The 19,382-nt window shown below is 35.6% G+C and overlaps 1 protein-coding gene across 9 annotated transcripts in view; it reads right to left on the reverse strand.

Annotated features, from left to right (window-relative positions):
• Positions 1–19,382, reverse strand: part of Idua (alpha-L-iduronidase) — a 288,729-nt gene that overhangs the window by 224,419 nt on the left and 44,928 nt on the right. For 8 of the 9 annotated variants that reach the window (XR_016548188.1, XR_016548187.1, XM_090391167.1 and 5 more), the window contains one exon: positions 7,714–7,907. Coding sequence is in view for 7 of the 9 variants with exons in the window: in XM_090391167.1 (XP_090247293.1) it covers positions 7,714–7,907 (194 nt within the window). In the remaining 2 variants the exon portion in view is untranslated. The remainder of the gene's footprint in view (positions 1–7,713; positions 7,908–19,382) is intronic. The other variant, XM_090391168.1, reaches the window with a different exon arrangement.

Consider the following 19,382-nt stretch of genomic DNA (forward strand, 5'->3'; position numbering starts at 1 on the left):
TTTCTTTTAAAATGATTGCAACTTAGAATGACTGATAATATTAACTCAACCAACTGGATTAAGTGATTTGCCATTTTCAGAATGCTTAATTTTGTCGCTTTTACAATCACTATGTCACATTTGTTTTCTGTATGTCAAGAGTATTATAAAATAGAACAGTAATATATAAATGTATGCTGGCACAGGAAAGAGAAAGAATTATCAGAGAGAACATTTTCTGTTGAGCATCATAAAATATCCATGAACTTCAAGCTTCATAAAATGTTCATAAGTACGGCGTTCTGTATTCGTTAAATGAATTGGGGTTACATTTGTTAGTCTGCACAATGGTCATAAATATGAAGTGTTTGTATCTTAAAATTCATAAGTTCACCTGTATACATACACTTAGAGCATATTCAAGTGAGTAATTCATACAGGTAGTACATGAGATTTTTCTGCCATAATTGAGTTTTTAATTGAACTGATTATATCTGGATATGTAATTTCACAGTTTTCAATTTTTTTTTCAGCACCTTCCAAAGACAGGGCCTTCCTTTTATATTACAAATATTGCTTTTTTTTTCTTATCATTTATCTGTATTTCTGGTATTTGTAAATATAGCATGTAACATGCTAGTGGCAGTGATAACACTGCCTTCCATAATCTTATTTAACACTGACATTCTGAGAGTGCACAAACAATAGTTTTTGATATCATCTTTGTCATCACTGGTGACCACTACTTTATTATTTTCTTACTAAATAGCTTAAGGAAATTACAACGTACAATAGAATACACATTAAAATAAATTTTAATACACTTCCAATATTTCGACAACGTCACGTTGGCATTATCACAGGAACTTAAATACAAGACACGTGCATGCAAGCACAACACACAGTAAATGAGGAACAAAGCAGGAAGCTATTCTTTCTCCTAAAAGTCCTGATGGTGTCCCCTAGCAGGCAATGTTGGTATTCTTGGCCGATTGAGCTGAAGGTCTTCAGATGTAAGTTTCCCAAATTTGGGGCAGTCTCGTGCAACCAAATTTATGGAGGTCTGGATTGTTTCTTAGGGCTGAGGCTGATTCCATGAATAACCTTTCGTATTTGAATTTACTATGGTGTATTATCGTGGCTTTCTTCCACCGTATTCTATGGCGGGTATCCAGCACATGGTCTGCAAGACCAGAGTGGTTGTATTGGTGAAAATGGATATAGTCCTTGTGTTCTGAAATTCTGATATTAGCTGTCCTGCCTGTTTGGCCAAAGTAGGACAGCTTACAACTGCAAGGGACTTGATATACACCAGGTAGGTCTGGGGGGGGGGGAAGGTTTGTCTTTAGTGGAGTGGATAAGGGATGCCTTTGTGTCTAAGAAAGGAAGGAAGTTGTTTTTTTCTTCTTCCAGGGTGAACTTGATTCTGGGGTGTTGGTTGTTTAAGTGTGTTAAATAAACAACCAACACCCCAGAATCAAGTTCACCCTGGAAGAAGAAAAAAACAACTTCCTTCCTTTCTTAGACACACTAGTCACCCGCAACCTGATGGAACCTTGGTTTTCTCAGTTTATAGAAAACCCACCCACACAGGCAGATACATTCACCAACAATCCCACCACCCCCCTTACAACAATATAGAGTCATTAAGACACTACACAACAGGGCTAAACTTATCTGTTCCAATGACAGTGTCCTAACCACAGAACTAAACCACATTCTCAACACCTTCTTAGCCAATGGATATCCCCCCTGCCAAAAAAAAAATCCAAAAAATATTGAAACACACCACAACCCCCTCCCCCCTTTCACAACAAGGATTACTCTAAATCCATCACCATTCGCTATATCCGAGGCACCTCGGAAAAAATTACAAAAATCCTAAAAAAAATGACTTAATTTCTTACAGACCTTATAAAAAACTGGCATCCCTTATCTGCTCCAATAAAGACCAACCTCCCCCCTAGACCTACCTGGTGTATACCAAGTACCTTGCAGTTGTAAGCTGTCCTACTTTGGCCAAACAGGCAGGATAGCTAATATCAGAATTTCAGAACACAAGGACTACATCTGTTTTCACCAATACAGCCACTCTGGTCTTGCAGACCATGCGCTGGATACCCACCATAGAATACGGTGAAAGAAAGCCACAATAATACACCATAGTAAATTCAAATACGAAAGGCTATTCATGGAATCAGCCTCAGCCCTAAGAAACAATCCAAACCTCAATAAATTTGGTTGCGTGAGACTGCCCCAAATCCAAATACCTACATCAGAAGACCTTCAGCCCAATCGGCCAAGAATACCAACATTGCCCACTGGGGGGGGGGGGGGGACACCATCAGGACTTTTAGGAGAAAGAATAGCTTCCTGCTTTGTTCCTCATTTACTGTGTGTTTGTGCTTGTGTGCATGTCTTGTATTTAAGTTCCTGTGATAATGGCAACGTGACGTTGCCGAAATATTGGAAGTGTATTAAAATTTATTTTAATGTATATTCTATTGTACGTTGTAATTTCCTTAAGCTATTTAGTAAGAATGTATACCCAATGTCTAAGCCTTTCCACAAGAATTACTTTATTATTTAAACTCAGATTTAGTTATGAAAAGCATCTCTTACTTAATCATAGGTTAGTAAACTGTTATAGTTGATCTAATATTTACTATTCTTTACTGAGATCTATTTGGAAAAAGAATTTCTAATACAAAACATTCTCATTTAAACTCATATTTTCCTCTTTATCTAAATGTTATTAAATGGGAACTAGCATGTGCTCATGAGCCTCCGTAACTCAGTCAGTATAGACAAAGCCTTTGGTCGGAAAGACAGTTCGATTCCTGTCCAAGATGTGAGGAACCTTTATCTGGTCTCTTTCAACTAAAGGTGAGTTAGCCAGTCTCATAAGGAGGTAGGGGGATTTTCACTTAGAAACTTGGGTTTTTTATCTCCCCAGAACAGGCAAACCAGCTCTGTGAACTCACAACTCTACAGGGCTAACCACCTTATCCTCGAAGTGGTCATGGTTTCAAATCGTAATAGGCCATGCCTAATACAAACATAACAGGCAACTAGGCCTAATACATGAAAAGGAGGTGGAGGAGGAGTATGTGCTCATAATACTCACTGTCTCTGTTGTGAAACCTATGCTCAGGAAAACTCACTCTTCAAAAAAAATAACCTTAAGTCATATTTTACTTTTAGTATTCCAGCAATGTACACAACTGAAGATATAATTATTGTTATGATGACTGTTATATCTCCAAACTATCCAATTTTCCCATCTGGTTTACTAATGTCCTTATTTATAACTATTCCCTCTCTCTCTCTCTCTCTGCAAAAATAAAACTTGTAATGTGTGGTATTCTTAACACCCACAATGTTTCCTCTGTCTTTCTGATGTTCATTATTTCATCTTCCATATACATAGTTGTTTAATTTGTCTTTTTTTTTTCTAAATTTTCTTAACTAATAAAAAGTTTCTCTCAATTCTCAATTTCTAAATATTAGCAAATATCATCTGAATAACTAACTGGTTTAAGTTGCTCAAATAGTGTGAGAATTACACTCCACGTATTGACTGCATTCTCTCAATTCTACCAAAAACAGTTCTGCTATCACAGAAGAACATAGAAAGGACTATGTTCTGTAATAGTGTTCTGTAATGTGACTATGTTCTGTAATAATATAGGATGCCATTTTTACTTAATACCCTTTATTATTTCAGAGCGATCTGACAGTACTCTAATTATCGGCAACTTGCTAAATCCACCTTTATATAGATTCTGAATTATCTTTCTCATCTTATCTCTATATTTGTGCATTCTTTTAAAAAATAATCCTGTCATACTTTGTCAAAGGATTTATCAATATCAACTGGTAATTATCACAGAATATTTTTTTCTCTTTTAGTTAGCAATATTATATTTCTTTATAGTCATCATCATTTTCTCATGTACACCCTCAAAAGGTGTATCAGATATTATAACAGACCAGCACAATTAATATTTTGTGACCAGTTTCTTGTTAACCACTACTATTATTTTTTTAGATTTCATTTGATTACTTTTTACATTTCATTTTTTATAGGAAGCAATCCTAATTGCATCAATCCACCATATCTTAGTCCTTCACTGGTTCTTTGTCCTGTCATTTATGCTTTATGCACTTGTTCTGCTAATTATTATTATTATGCATATATAAATAATTAATATCTATGATTAATCTCTCATATCCCACTGCATTTAAGTAATTAACTCTACTTACATATTTGCAATATTAACAATGTCAAGTTCTTTTCTGATATCCCTGTTTTTAATATAGTTCTGTCATTAATATCATCTGTTCACTCCCTTAATTTTTCTTTAAATTCTAAGTTTGTGTTCTTCAATCTCTGATCAACTGTTTTATTTCTAACACAACTCATATAATCACAAGTGAAAACTGAACAGCATCTCATATAGTGCTAACTTGGTGTTGATTTCTCTCTTGTACGATATAATTTATTCAACTAGTTTAATATCTATTAAATTTGCCATCTTCCTTAAAAATAGTGAATAAATAGTAAAATGCATGACATGTTCTAAGGATTCACTATCACATAAAGTTGATGTTTCATATTTTTCTATCTATATTTTCACTGTTAGTATTTTAACTGCTGATTTTTCATACCAAATTCATTACGGCAATTACTTAATATAACTAATGACTTTTAAAGATCTGTAGTAGACTTATTTCATAAGATACTGAATATCTTCTATTTGAATGTGAGATTTAATACCACTTTCCACAAAAATATGGTCCATACAATTGGTAATTGGCCGAGTGGTTAGCGTATTCGCTCTCCAGCCAAAAGGCTACAGGTTCAAATTCTGGTTAGGATTCGAACCTGCAGCCGTGGGCATGGATGTTTGTGATTATCTGTGAAAGTACTAGTAGTGGTGGGGGACAGTAGATGCCGTTGGTGTAGATGATGCAATTGGTGGATGACAGGTGGATGAGGTTGAGCGATGGAGACAGAGTTGTGGAGTAGGTGCCCTCCCTTGATGAGTCTTGGACTCCCTGGAGGTATCAAATAATAATAATAATACAGATTATAAATAAAAAGGGTGACACTGTGCCTTGAGTTAAACCTGATTTTAACATCAAACCATATTCCTGCATATCCTTGATACCTTACATATGCTGTTTTGAGATCAACAAGACAAACAGAGATTCTATTATACTCTCAATATTTCTTAGGTATCTATTGCAAGATCATAGGAGTCTTTGTCTATTAAATCTTGGTGCATTAAGCCTTGATAATCCCTATTGTGCATAAAATTAGATTGTTCTATTTTTTTTTTAAGGATAAAATTATTCTATATTACCCTTTGAAAAATCTTCATGTCCATCTGGTAAATATCTCTCTACAGTCATTGCAGTCCTGATATCATTTTTTAAATATGAATCCCATCCTCAAAAGGTTGTAAGCCTGTCATAAATACCATGCATAGGCTAATACATGAAAGTTCTCTGGAGATCAACATCAAAATTTTAAACCAACTTCTGGCCTTCAATAAGGGTGATGATAATTTCACTCTAGGAGATGAAATTCATCTAACATTTAAAACCTATCTTTGTACCCTCTCTAAAGTTTCTTCATCACCTTCAAATCCCAGCAGCTAGAGCTAAACACAGTATTCTACATGCAGTCAATCAGTGCTTTATAGAATGGAAACACTAACTGATTCTTATCTCTGCCAGTCAAGGTCCTTCTCAAAATATCAGCAATCCAATGGGTTGTCTTTACCATTTTTGTTATGTGTCTCCTGAACTTGAAATTTCTGTCAGCCATTGCCATAAGATCCCTTTGCATCCTCTATTGATGGAACTATACCTCTAGTATAGTTTTGCCAAAGGAATAAACATCTGTAAGTTCCAAATCTTACAGTTGGCTTCTTGAAGATCTTTAAAAAGTCTTTTGTAGTAAACTTGTTGATAGCGTGATAACAGGGATGTCATTTTGAAATATAACAAACAGTGAATTCCAACATGAAAGAACATCTTCCTTTAATTTCATATATAATTTTGTTAATAACTATTCAATATAAATATACTTCAAACTTTAGAATTAATTATAAAACATACCACCTCAAACAACTGCTAAAATTGTTTAAAAATGTTTTTTCACAAGGCATGATATTGCAGAAGTTGTCTCCTCTCCAATATCCTGAGTGTAACATATGTGAAAACAATATTTAAAATAGTTGTTTCATTTTCTTTCTGTCTTAAAATAAGAATTTTAATCATACTTTAGTGTACAGACATGATACACTAGGAGGCACAGGGCTAACCTTATCCTTGTCTATGGTTGTGGTTAAATGAACAGAAAACCCTCGTCACAGCAAGGTAAAAGAGGGGAAAAGGAAGAAGATCATAACTCATTGTATATATATGTGTGTGTGTGTGTGTACAAGGGCTGAAAAGTTGTGATAATCAAAATGAAGGAATCGAAGTAGAATCATGTATCCTACACATTATTCTACGTATTCCATACAAAGTGTTACGACCTGCTGTGTCATTTGCAATTCTCTGGGAAAAAAAATCTTTCCCTTATTGCTCAAACCAGTCCTCAGCTGCAGAAATGACTTCATCATGTGTGGTAAATTTTGTTCCTTTCAAGCGTTTCTTTAAATTTGGGAATAGAAAATAGTCAGATGGAACCAGGTCTGGCAAACAGGTGGGTGAGGTAGACAATGAAAGTCAAAGTTGTGTCTTGTGTGTTGGGTTTCATGAGCAGTGTGAGCAGGTGCACTGTCCTGCAAAAGCAACATGCCTCTGCTCAGTTTCCTGGCAGTTCCTTCAGAGCTGTTAAATAAATTTCTACTGTAACAATTTCACCTTTTTTGAGGTACTTGATAAGGAATTACACTATCCATATCCCAAAGACAATGGTAAGAACCTTCCCTGCTGACTTTTGGGTTTGAAATTTCTTTGACTGTGGAGAACCTTTGTATTTCCACTCCATTAATGGTTGTTTGGTCTCTGGGTCATAGTGATAAAGCCATGTTTCATCAACAGTCACAATATGAACCAAAACATTTGCACCTGATTTCTCAAAATGACCCAAAATCCTTTGAGATGACAGCATACATTCTCTCTTTTGGTCGGCATTCAAACATTTGGGGATCCACTTTGCTGAGAGCTTCTGCATGTCCAGATGTTGGTGAATAATAACCCCAACTCATCCTCAGAGTCTTTGCAATGTGTTTGGTTGGTATTTGTCTATCACCAATGATCATAACATGCATTGCATCAATGTTTTCAGGTGTGATCGCTGTGGAGGGTCTTCCTGACCTGAGGGCATGTGTTTCTATGTATGCCCAGTTTTAAACTTTGCCACCCATCTGACAATTGCTGGATATGCTGGGGCACAGTTCCCTAAAGTCACACACAAAGTTAGCTAAATGTCAGTTGCAGACTTTTCTTGCAGCATGAAAAACTTGATGATGGCATGCACCTCTGTCTTTGAATTTCTTCAAACCTCTGATATGTCTTCTTATATATCCTAAAAGAAAAAAAACAACAAATTATTAAGATTATGAAACATGGGGGTTAAAGGGTTTTAAGATATGTTCTTTCTTGTGGTTATATCAGTTGCTTTAATATTATGTTTGTTCTAGATGTTTATCAGAACTTTTCAGCCTCCCTCACATAAAACATTTTATCGAAGAAAATATATATTAAACTTACTCAAATATCGTCTGGCTATAGTTTCAACCAGTTCTTTCCACCTGTAAACTTGAACAGAATCCTCAAAATCTGTAAAAATGCCAGAAGGATTTCCCATTATCTCGAAACCTGGTTTTAATCTGTATTTCCACAACAAATGAATTAAGTGATCAAGATATGTAAAATTATAGACCAATTTGTAATTTGGAAGGATTCTAAAAAAAAAAAAATTAAAAAGCAATTATGAAAAATCTTTAAACTTAATAAAAATAAATCATTTTGTAGTTAAAATATTACGACCAGTGTTTTTTTTTTTTTTTTTTTTCATGGCACTGATATTACATTATAGTTATGCTGCTTTACTTGAAAATAGTAAATCTTACACACTTGAACTGTGAGAGAAAACATGTTTTTCATATCACGAATACATTTAAATTAAATTACAGTTATTTCCAATAAGTAAACTTTTAATCAAATCAATGCTTTCATTTAGTTCAATATTAACCTTACATGTAATTCTTGTAGAAAGGCTTATATGTTGGTAACACATGACTATTAATTATTTAAGGAATTTGCAACGTATACTGGAATATTAATTAAAATAAACTTTAATAAATATGTCCTATATTTCAGAACTAAACTACATCCTTAATACATTCTTAGACAATGGCTACAAACCCCCAAAAAATATTAAAACCAGGAAACCACAACACCCCCCCCCTTCACGATAAAGATTACACTAAATCCATCACCATTCCCTACATCTGGGGAACCTCTGAAAAAATAACCAAAATCCTAAAAAACTATGACCTGACTTCTTGTTACAAACCATATAAAAAATTGGCATCCCTTATCCACTCCACCAAAGACCAACCACTTCCCCTAGACCTACCTGAGGTATACTAGGTCCCTTGCAGCTGTAAACTCTCCTACTTTGGCCAAACAGGCAGGACAGCAAATATCAGAATTTCAGGACACAAAGACTACATCCGATTTCACCAGTACAGCCACTCTGGGCTCACAGACATGCTCTGGATACCCGCCACAGAATGCATTGGAAGAAAGCCAAAATAATACACCGCAGCAAGTTTAAGTATGAAAGATTATTCATAGAATCAGCCTCAGCTCTAAAAAATGTTCCAAACCTCAACAAATTTGGGTGCATGAGACAGCCCCAAATTTAGGAGACTTGCATCATGAGAACTCCAGCCCAATGGCCAAGACAACCCAATATAACCCACTAGGGGGGCACCATTAGTACTTTAGGAACAAAAGTAGTTTCCTCTCTTCTGCCTCATTTGCTTTTTGTAGTGCCTGCATGCACATGTCCTAGCTGTATGTTCCCATGAAGATGGCAATGTGACATTGCTGAAATATAGGAAGTATTTATTAAAGTTTATTTTAATTAATATTCCAGTATACGTTGCAAATTCCTTAAATAATTTAATAGTAACTTTACATGTATATAGAGTATGCACAATGTGTAATTTAAAAGAAAATTGTACTTTTCTCAAAATATAATTTCATTAACAAAATAAACCAGTCATTATAAACACAAAAAATAAAATTGGCACAATTTACTTACATAAAGTAGTACAGCTTTTACTCCTTAAGAAATAGTAATATATAATAATAATAGTCTTGAGCATATTTTCAGAGCTCAAAACATGAATTTGTTTAGTGTAATTAAATGCTTGAAAATTTTACATAGCAAAAAGGATTTTTAATATTGTTCTCTTCTTCTTCTTCTTCTTCTCTTCCATCTAAGATGGGTTGAGTCTTCTCTTGAGCAGGATCTTCCAGTCTTCTCTATTCCTTGCTGTTCGAAAAAGTTCCTTATATGTTCTGCATCCCGAGATGTTCTTTATTAATTTCAGCCAGGTAATTCTTGGTCTTCCAGGTCTTCTTTTTTCAGTTGGAAAAGTATTGATTAGGACGTTAGGAAGTCTGTCTCCATCCATGCGTACAGTGTGTCCAAACCATCTCAGTTGTTGTTTTCTAATTTTTTTCTATTATTGTCTTTTTATACAATAGTTCTTGTCTGACTGTGATGTTTGTTTTCTTTTCTATCCAACTTGTTCTATTTATTTTTCTTAAGCATTTCATTTCAAATGCCAGCAGTTTTTTCTCCTCTGTTTTTTTAACTGTCCATGCTTCTGCTCCATAGATGACTGTTGGAATAATTATTGCTTCATATAATTTGATTTTGGCTTGTTTGTTTTCCAGATTTTCAGTAATTTTCCCATGGTGGTCCATCCTATCGCTATTCTGTGTTTGATTGTTTTGAGTTCATCTATTGTTTCTGTTAGTTTTGAACCAAGGTACATGAAGTTGTCTACTTGTTCTATTTGTTCTCCGTTTAGGGTGACTGAGATGGTAGTTCTGTTCCTCCCTATTTTCATCACTTTTGTCTTTTGTATATTTATTGTCATGTCATATGTTTTACAGGTTTCGTTTAGCTTGTTGATCAACTTTTGTAGTTCATTTGGGGTTCTTGCAAGAAGGATGAGATCATCTGCATATTTGATATTTATGTTTAAACCGTTGACATTGATTCCAGGCTCATTGTCTATTGCTTTCTTTACAACTTCTTCTAGATATATGTTGAATAGGCATGGGGATAATGGGCATCCTTGCATTACTCCTTTTTGGATCTCTATGGGTTCTGTTGTGAGTGTGTCCTTTTTAATTATTGCCTTTGTCTTAGAGTAATATTTTATCAGAAACCATATTATATATTTGTCTATTGCTTTTTCTAGTAGAATTTTGAGAAGGATTTCTCTGTTGATGTCATTGAATGCTTGTTTAAAGTCCACAAAACAACAATATAGTTCTTTATGGTCTTCCCAGCTGAGCTCTGCTAGCTGGTGCAATGTGAAAATTTGGTCTATTGTTGAATAGTTTCCTCAGAAACCAGCTTGTTCAATGACTATCATTTCTTCGTAGGTATTTTTTAATCTATTTTGTATAATTCTTATGAATATTTTATAGGTGTGAGGGAGTAAATTGATTGGTCTGTAATTTCTGCAGTCTCTTTTGTCTCCTTTCTTGTATATTGGGATGATCTTTCCAGTTCTCCAGTCATCTGAGATCTCTCCTGTTTGTAGTATTTTATTGAATAGGGTTGTTAAATATTCTATTGATATGCTGCCTCCATATGACCACAGTTCAGTAGGGATAGTATCAATGCCTGGTGCTTTATTGTTTTTCATCTGTTTTATTGCGTATCTAACTTCTTCTTGTAAAATTTTTGGGTGATCATTATTTTCTTCTATTGTTGGCATTGTAGTTTTGTTTCCTTGGTGGAAGATAGTCTTAAAATGGTTTGACCAGATTTTTCTTATATATTCAATATTCCTGGTTTCAGTCATCTTGTTGTTTATCATTGTTACTGCTTTTGCTGAGAATTCCTTTGTAATTTCTCTTACAGTATCATGGAAGACTTTTAGGTTGTTTTGTTGGTATGCTTCTTGGCATTTCTTAGTTTTTCTTCTAACCATTTTTCTTTGGCTTTTTTGCATAAGTTATCAACTTTATTTTTTAGTGCTCTGTATTTTTCTCTATTCTCTTCACTGTTTTGTTGGTTTACAAGAATCTTGGTCTCTCTTTTCTCTTCTATGGTAGCTATGATTTCTTGGGTTATCCACTGTTTATTTATTTTGGGTTTGGAACCTAGTGTCTTTTGCAATTGATAACACTGTTTCTTTTCCTTCTTCCCAGTATTTTCCGCTGTTCTGTAAGATGGAGGGTTTTAATTTCAAGCACATCTGTTCTAAAAATTGACTTCTGCTTGGGCTATCTTTTAGTTTTGATAGGTTGATGTTTTCTTCTTTTCTGATATTATTTTTCCTGTTGAATTTTATCTTCACTTTGGCAGTTAATATTTCGTGGTCAGTATCAAAATCAAAACTTCTTAATGTTTGTACATTATTTACTGATCTTTTCCATTGTTTGTTTATGATGATATAGTCTATGCAGTTCTTTATGTTACCATCTGGGGATGTCCATGTATATTTATTATTAGGGCGTTGATAGAACAATGTGTTGGTAATCATTAGATCGTTTGCTTTAAAGAAGTGGAGTAATTGTTCTCCTCTGTCGTTAAGCTCTCTGTATCCAAATTTCCCCATCACATCTTTTTTGTCTGCTGTGAACTGTCCTATTATAGCATTAAAATCTCCCATCACTATCATGAGTTCTCTATTTTTGGGATTATCTATTTCCTGTTGTAGTTCTTCATAGAAATTTTCTATTTCTTCCTCTGAATGGTTACTGTCTGGTGCATATATTTGGATTATTTTAATTGTTTGACCTTTTTCTTTTGCTTGAAGTTTGGCTTAATATTGTTATTTAAAAAAATACAATTATCTTGCAAAGACAAGTCAAAGACTGAATCACGTGCCTGAGAGCATCATGAAAAGTGAGTTTGGCTCCACATGGATTGCCACTTACTTACATGGATAATTTATATAAATTCATCCTTTATTATGAACAATAAACAAAGAAAACACAAACTGAGTTGTGAGTGAGCTGTGCTGTACATTTTAAACCCACATTAAAGGAAAGCACATTTCTGTATAATTACTTGTAATGTAAGTAATTATAGAATTAAAGAATATATTAGTTTGTTATCTCATCATAACATTTACTTTTTAAAACATCACATATAACAATATTTATATAAAGTAAAATGATACCTTGGACATTTTAAAATTTTTTTGTGGCAAGATCAAAGATTAAAAATTAGGGGAATGAACAGATGGTATCAGTGGCAGAATTCTATTAACCACGCTACCAGCCAAAATGTCTATAGATGTCAAAGTTATCATGGATGCGAAGTGCATATTAATATTGTAATGCCATTAATATTACACTGAAATATATGATGGATACGAAGCATATGAGGATGCATATTTGATCCATGACGGCCGGTGAGGTGGTTAAAATATAGAGATATTAGGAAGGAAACACTGTTAGCATTCAAGAATGTGTCAGCAAAGCTAATTTCATGTTGGTATGATCATTTAAACAAAATGTGAAAAAAAATTTACCACAGGATGATAGCAAAATCCAAGATTTAGGTAGATCTTGGTTTTTGCTATCATCCTGATAAGACCTGAAAATAGTGGAGTGCTTGGAGAAGATTATTATAATTATTATTAAACAAGACCTCATGGAATCAAAGACTCATCTGGGAGGTCCTTTTATCACACACACATCTCATCATACCATGTCTTAAACACACTCAAACTCCTTGCAGACACCACACTCTCAGGCAAGGCATTACAATCATTCACAACTCTGCACGAAAAAAACCTGCCTCTCACTCCCCTACTCACACCCTCTTTATACAGTTTCCAGGGATGACCTCTGGTTCTCCCCTGATCTCCCACTATTCTCTGTAGAATTTCTCCACCACTGATCTTATAACAACCCCTTACCAACTTGTAGGTCTCTATCATATCTCCCCTCTTCCTTCTCTCCACCAGACTCTGCAAATTACATCTTCTCAATCTTTCCTCATACTCAACATTCCAGAGGTCAGAAACTACCTTAGTCAGTCACCTTTGGACCCTTTCCAACATCTCTTCATCCTTCTGAAAATACGGTGACCAAATCTGGGCACAATAGTCCATGTGTGGCCTAATCAAAGCCTTATACAATGGAACAAGAATCTCCTTACTTCTACACGTCAGTGTCCTCCACATCATTCCCAGAAGTCTTTGTGTTGTCTTCACAATTTTGGCGATGTGTCCCCTAAATTTTAGATCCTTATCCACTATCACCCCCAGATCTCTTATTTCCTCTACTTACAACAATATATTCTCACCAAGCATAAATTCTGCATCCCATCTTTGTTTTCCAAATTTTAAAACCTTACATTTTGCAACATTGCACTCACATCCCCATTTGCTTGTCCAATCACTCAATTTATTCAAGTCTTCTTGCAAGGCCACAACATCTTCACTACTCTTTATGGTTCGTCCCAACTTTGCATCATCTGCAAACAACTGAATATCTCCATCCAAATCTTCACCAATATCAGTAATATACAAGTTATATAGTAATGGCCTTAAAACAGACCCCCTGAGGCACTCCACTAGTGACTTTCCTTTTCCTGGATATCGCACCCACATACACAACTTGTTGATACCTATCAGATAGCCAGTCTCCAATCCAATGCACTAATCTAATATCCAACCCGATCTGCTCTGGTTTGACTGTCAACTTATTATGAGGTACTCTATCAAAAGCTTTTGTGAAATCCCAGTATATTACTGTGTATCCTTCTCCTCTGTCCAAGGAAGCAGTCACTCTATTGTAATAAGTAAGTAGATTACTAAAACATGACCTGCCTTCAGCAAATCCATGCTGTCCAACAAAGATTATATATACCATTGTTGTCAACCCAACTCTGGATCCTAGTTCTCACAAGCTTCTCCAACAACTTAACCACAACACCTGACACAGAGATAGGCCTATAGTTTGATGCTTGAGTTCGATCACCTCCTTTATGAAGTGGCACAATCTTGCCCTCCTTCCACTCTTTTCACTCGTATTAAAAAAATATGTCAAGGCAAGTGTCAACTCTCTGGTACATTCCTTCAGAATACGCGGTGATATATTATCAAGTCCCACAGACTTATTTATATCTAGTTTACTCAACCCCCAAACACCTCTTGCTCACTTACAGTCAGTCTCTCCTCCCCATCATCAACTGCTCTCAATCTCTCCATGAAATCACATTCACAAGATTGAAAGATCTTTATGAACTGCTCATTAAGTATCTCCACCACACATTCTGCAACAGCTGTCTTTATACCATTTTCTCCAATCAATGTCATCCTTCCATAATCATTCTTTCTTTTGCTGGCTACATATCGAAAGAACTCCCTAGGATTCTTTTTGGCTTCATTAGCTAACTGCTGTTCATACCTCTCTTTAGCTACTCTCACCAACCAAGTCACCCTCCTTGCCTGGTTTTGTAGACCTCATGAAATTGGTTACTTCCTTCTCTTATGCTGCCTCCACAATGCCCTTTTTCTCTGTATCGCATGCTTAATCTCTTTATTCATCCATATCACACCTACCTTATTTAACCTTCTCATCCATGGAATACATTTAGACATTCCATCTACTAAATAGTTTTTGAAAATCCCTCAAGCTGCATTGATCTCTTTTCCAGCTAACTCCTCATTCCATGCTACACCTGCAAGCTGTCTCCTGAGATCTTCATAATCACCCCCCCCCCCCTGGTAGTTCCACATATACCCTTTTTTCATAGGGGTCCTTGCACTGCTGGCAATCACCCAGAATCACCTCATGGTCACTTTCACCAATTGGTTGATGATTTGACACCTCATTTATAATTACATCCTCTGATGAGATGACCAAATCCAAGACCCTTAATCTTCGTGTGCCCTCTGTTACATACTGTCTGAGGTAGTTATCCCTCAAAAACTCAAGAAACTCATTTTCTTTACTTCCAGTTGCTATCTCTTCATTCCAGTCTATATTGCCATAATTAAAATCACCCATAATGATCACCCTTTTCTTATTTGCTTGGCTTATTTGACTATACATTTCACTATCACCACCATCCACATTACCAGGTCTATAACAACATCCCACCAAGTATTTGATTCTATTCACCTCTATCTCACACCATACTGCCTCAAAACCACTGGCCCTATTTCACTCTTGCATCTCTACCTTGTATGGACATAACTCTTTCTCTATCATCAATAGCACCCCCCCTTTTTACCCCTTCTATCCTCACGAAACACATCATACCTTTCCATCTCTATTCCTGTCAGGATGTCACCCTCATCTAACCATGTCTCACTAATTCCGACAATCTTTGGGTGAAAAGACGCAATTAGTGCAACCATTTCATCTGCTTTCTTTCTTATACTTCTAGCATTGGTAAACAAACACAACAGCTCATTTCTGGATCTACAGCTAGTTCCACTGATACCACTCACTCGATGTGATCTCTCCATGCTGGACTGGGGCCATTATCATTTCTGCTTCTTCATTTTAGAACCCTTTGCAATTCCATCTGTTTCCTCTTGATCCCTGGTCATCCCATTTCTTTCCTGCCTACACATGCTCTCACCTCCTCTTGGAGCATCCACCTTTCTCATGCTGTGTACCCCTGAGCCTCCCCGTTTCCCTGTTCCTCTTGCACACCCATTCTGTCATTTTCTATACTCATACCACTCACTTTCCCATTCATATCCACTTCTTCAATCTCTCCTGTCTTACTCTCATGCTCTTCCACATCACTCCCTTCTCGATCTGATTCATTCTCTCTATTCACTCTCTATTTACCTTCCAGCAGAAGTCTCTCCAAGCGACTCACACCATAACCACGCAAATGCAGTCCATTGCTCCCATACAGCTCACTTCGTCCCTCAAACTCATTCCACACATTAACAAACTGTACTCCCATCTCCTCACACATTTCAGCCAGAATATCATTCATAATCCTTGGTCTCCACCTCATTTCACCACAATCATACCTAGGCAACACACTAGCTACCCTTCCTGTCACACTATTCTCTTTTATCTTTCCAAGCAGCCTCCTGATATTCATTTTGACATGCTCTTTGTTCTCTCTCAAATCATTTGTACCAATTAATACTATTAACTCTTTTGCTTGCTCCCACCTCATATCCAATGCCTCAATCACTCTACTCATTTTACCGCCTGGAAAACATACCTTGTGCATTATATCCTCTGGCACACCTTTAATAATGGAGTCGCCATACAACGCCACTTGCTCATCTTTTATTAACTCTTTCATGCCATCATGATTTATTTTAATAGTTTTGACCTGAATTCTCTTAATTTCATTCCGCATCCATTTCATTTCTTGCCTCATCCAATCCAATTCACTTTCCGAATCTCGTGACATATTCTCTCTATCATTAAATCTTTCTAACTTTCTAACTCTCGACCCCCTCTTCTCACTTTCCCTCTCATTCATCCTTCTTTGTTTCCATACTTTCAGTCCAACATACGTCCAACTTTCACTATCATTCTTCTCACTTTCACTCTCATTTATCTTTCATTGTTTCCGTACTTTCGGACTAACATGCGTCCAACTTTCGCTATCATTCTTCTCACTTTTACTGTCATTCATCTTTCTTGTTTCAGTACTTTCAGTCCAACATGTGTCCAACTTTCGCGATCATTCATTCTTTTTTCACTATCATTTATTCTTTCAATTTTTTTCACTTGTGATTTCTGCATCACGCCATTTCTACTTTCATTCGTTCTTTCAATTTCGTTTCTTTCTGCCTCACTTTCGTCCCTTTTAACATCTGTTACGGTTTTCAAATCGCTCCTTTTCTTTTTTCCTGATTTTTTAACATTTTTTCTTCTCTTTCTCACCATCCTTCTCTTTCAAATGTGCACTTGCGACACAATTGGTACTAACACTTTCTCTCATCAATTTCATATTTGCATTCATCAGTTCCTCGTTCAGGTCACGCTTCGCATGCACACCCTTCTTCCATCTGCACTAAACATCGACAAATCATTTACGTAATCGAAGGAATACATATAACAGACCTCACACTTAACGAAACGACTGAAATCTAAATTAAAATCATGGAATTACAATGTCACCGCCTTTTTTTTTTTCTCTCTGCAGGTTACTAGGTCTAATAATAATAATTTCGTAATTTAGTTTAGGCAAGAAAAATCCCCCACACTAATAATACCGGTAGCACACAACATTTACAGCCGCTCTTACTCAAACAATTACGCAATATATACTTAATTATTCCTAGTAAAACTTATCTGAATCAGGAGCTCTTCAAATCGCGTCCATAGCGCTTGGCTCACTCACTCAAGATAATAGACTAATTTGAAGGAAAGTTTTCAACAGGAAATAATAATGTAAACTTTTCATGCACAGCTATCATAGTATCCTATACCCTTGACCACTTGAGGGTATGTATTAGAAATTTCAAGATGCTAATTTAAGCAGCTGAAAAATAGAAAATAGAAGCTAAGCACAGAAAAGCATTGCTTTTTGAAGAGGCAGCAGAGAAATGTTGCCTATTTTCGGGATGGAGATTTATTAATAAAATAATATTTTATTGCTATTTGTTAATAATATATTCAAGATAAAAGAAAATGGAGTGAATGTGTTTGGGGAAAATGACTTGGAGAGATGAGTTAGAAGGAACAAACTCAACTAAGTTACTGTAGTAACTTAATAAGTCTCTCAGTAAAGAATAGAATGAAGATTAGCATTTAAGTGTGTGTGTGTGTATGCGTATGCCCATGAGACAAGTGAGCATAATAAATGCAGAATCTAGTCTCTCAAGTGACAAAATTGAACGGGATAAGCAATACAGTGCATAAAGGTAGTAATGGGCCTAAACAGATAGATACCACCATTTATGTAAACTAATATCAGAATTATTAGGAATAAGAGGGAGGCAACATTTCTTACATTGGCTAGTGCAATCTTGTCAAATGTTTTAGACATTAGTAAGACTTGGATGATAGCAGATGATATAGTTAGAGAGGAGGGGGGGGGGGAATAGTATTTTCAGGAAAAATAAAGAGAACAGGACTGGTGGGGAGGGATACTATTGATTACAGTAGATGAACTGCAGCCAAAAAGAGTAGGGCATCAGGAATATAGAGAGGTGGTAAAGCAAGTTCATTTGAAGCAATCTGGTGTGAGATAGATGAAAATAAGACAAAATATATAGTTGGTTGGCTGCTGGTTCATGGACAATTCATCGTGGCGAAGACAATTCATGTAAAAACTGATCGCAGGGAAAATTCATTGAGAGGAAAATTTATCGCAGAGAAAACTCATCAAGAGGAAAATTCAATGCAGGGAAAATTCATGGAAAGGAAAACTTATCATGGGGGAAAATTCACGGAAAGGAAAAATCATCATGGGGGAAAATTCATCGACAGGAAAATTCATTGAGAGGAAAAGTTATCGCAGGGAAAATTCATTGCAGGAAAAATCATCACAGAAAAAATTTACTAGAAAATTGAAGTCAGTTTGGTTTAACACATGTTATGTAAAGGTGTGTGATATTTGATAATAAATTGTATCTGAGAGATACTGCAAACTCCGATGTCAGTATAGTATTGGTTTAGTTTGTTTTTTATTTGTTTCTTATTTTTCAATAATTTCTAGATTGTATCTGAAAATAAATAAACTATCATGTATTATATTTGTAGTGTTTTTTTTTTTTTTAAGTTTTATCGCATTTCAGCACATACTAGTAATGAATGTATCTCTCGGATACATGTGACTTAAGCTGCAATTTTTTCAATCGTGACTTCTACAGGGTTAAAGAAGGTACTAATGTACTCATTCATAGTTGAAATACCATACTTACTCGAATATAACTTGCCCTTGCTATAACTCGCACCACGCATGATTTTCGAAAAAGAAATTAAAAAGTTTCGCATATACCTCGCACATGAAAAAAAGCTTAAACACGTGCACGTTGAGGTGATAGTAACTGCTCCCACAGTAATCAACATGCCCTCCCCAACAGCCACTATACTGCAGAGGCAAGAAAACAATTACTTTTACTATGTCAGTGAATAAGGTATGAGCAGTCTATGTAATATATTTCTCAACAAATAGTGTAATTAGAGACAACTTGGATAAAAACGACACTAATGAATGAATCACATGT

This window comes from Typopeltis vanoorti, chromosome 4, assembly GCF_054136105.1.
Source record: "Typopeltis vanoorti isolate ZY-2024b chromosome 4, IOZ_Tvanoo_1.0, whole genome shotgun sequence".
Taxonomy (NCBI): Eukaryota; Metazoa; Arthropoda; class Arachnida; order Uropygi; family Thelyphonidae; genus Typopeltis; species Typopeltis vanoorti.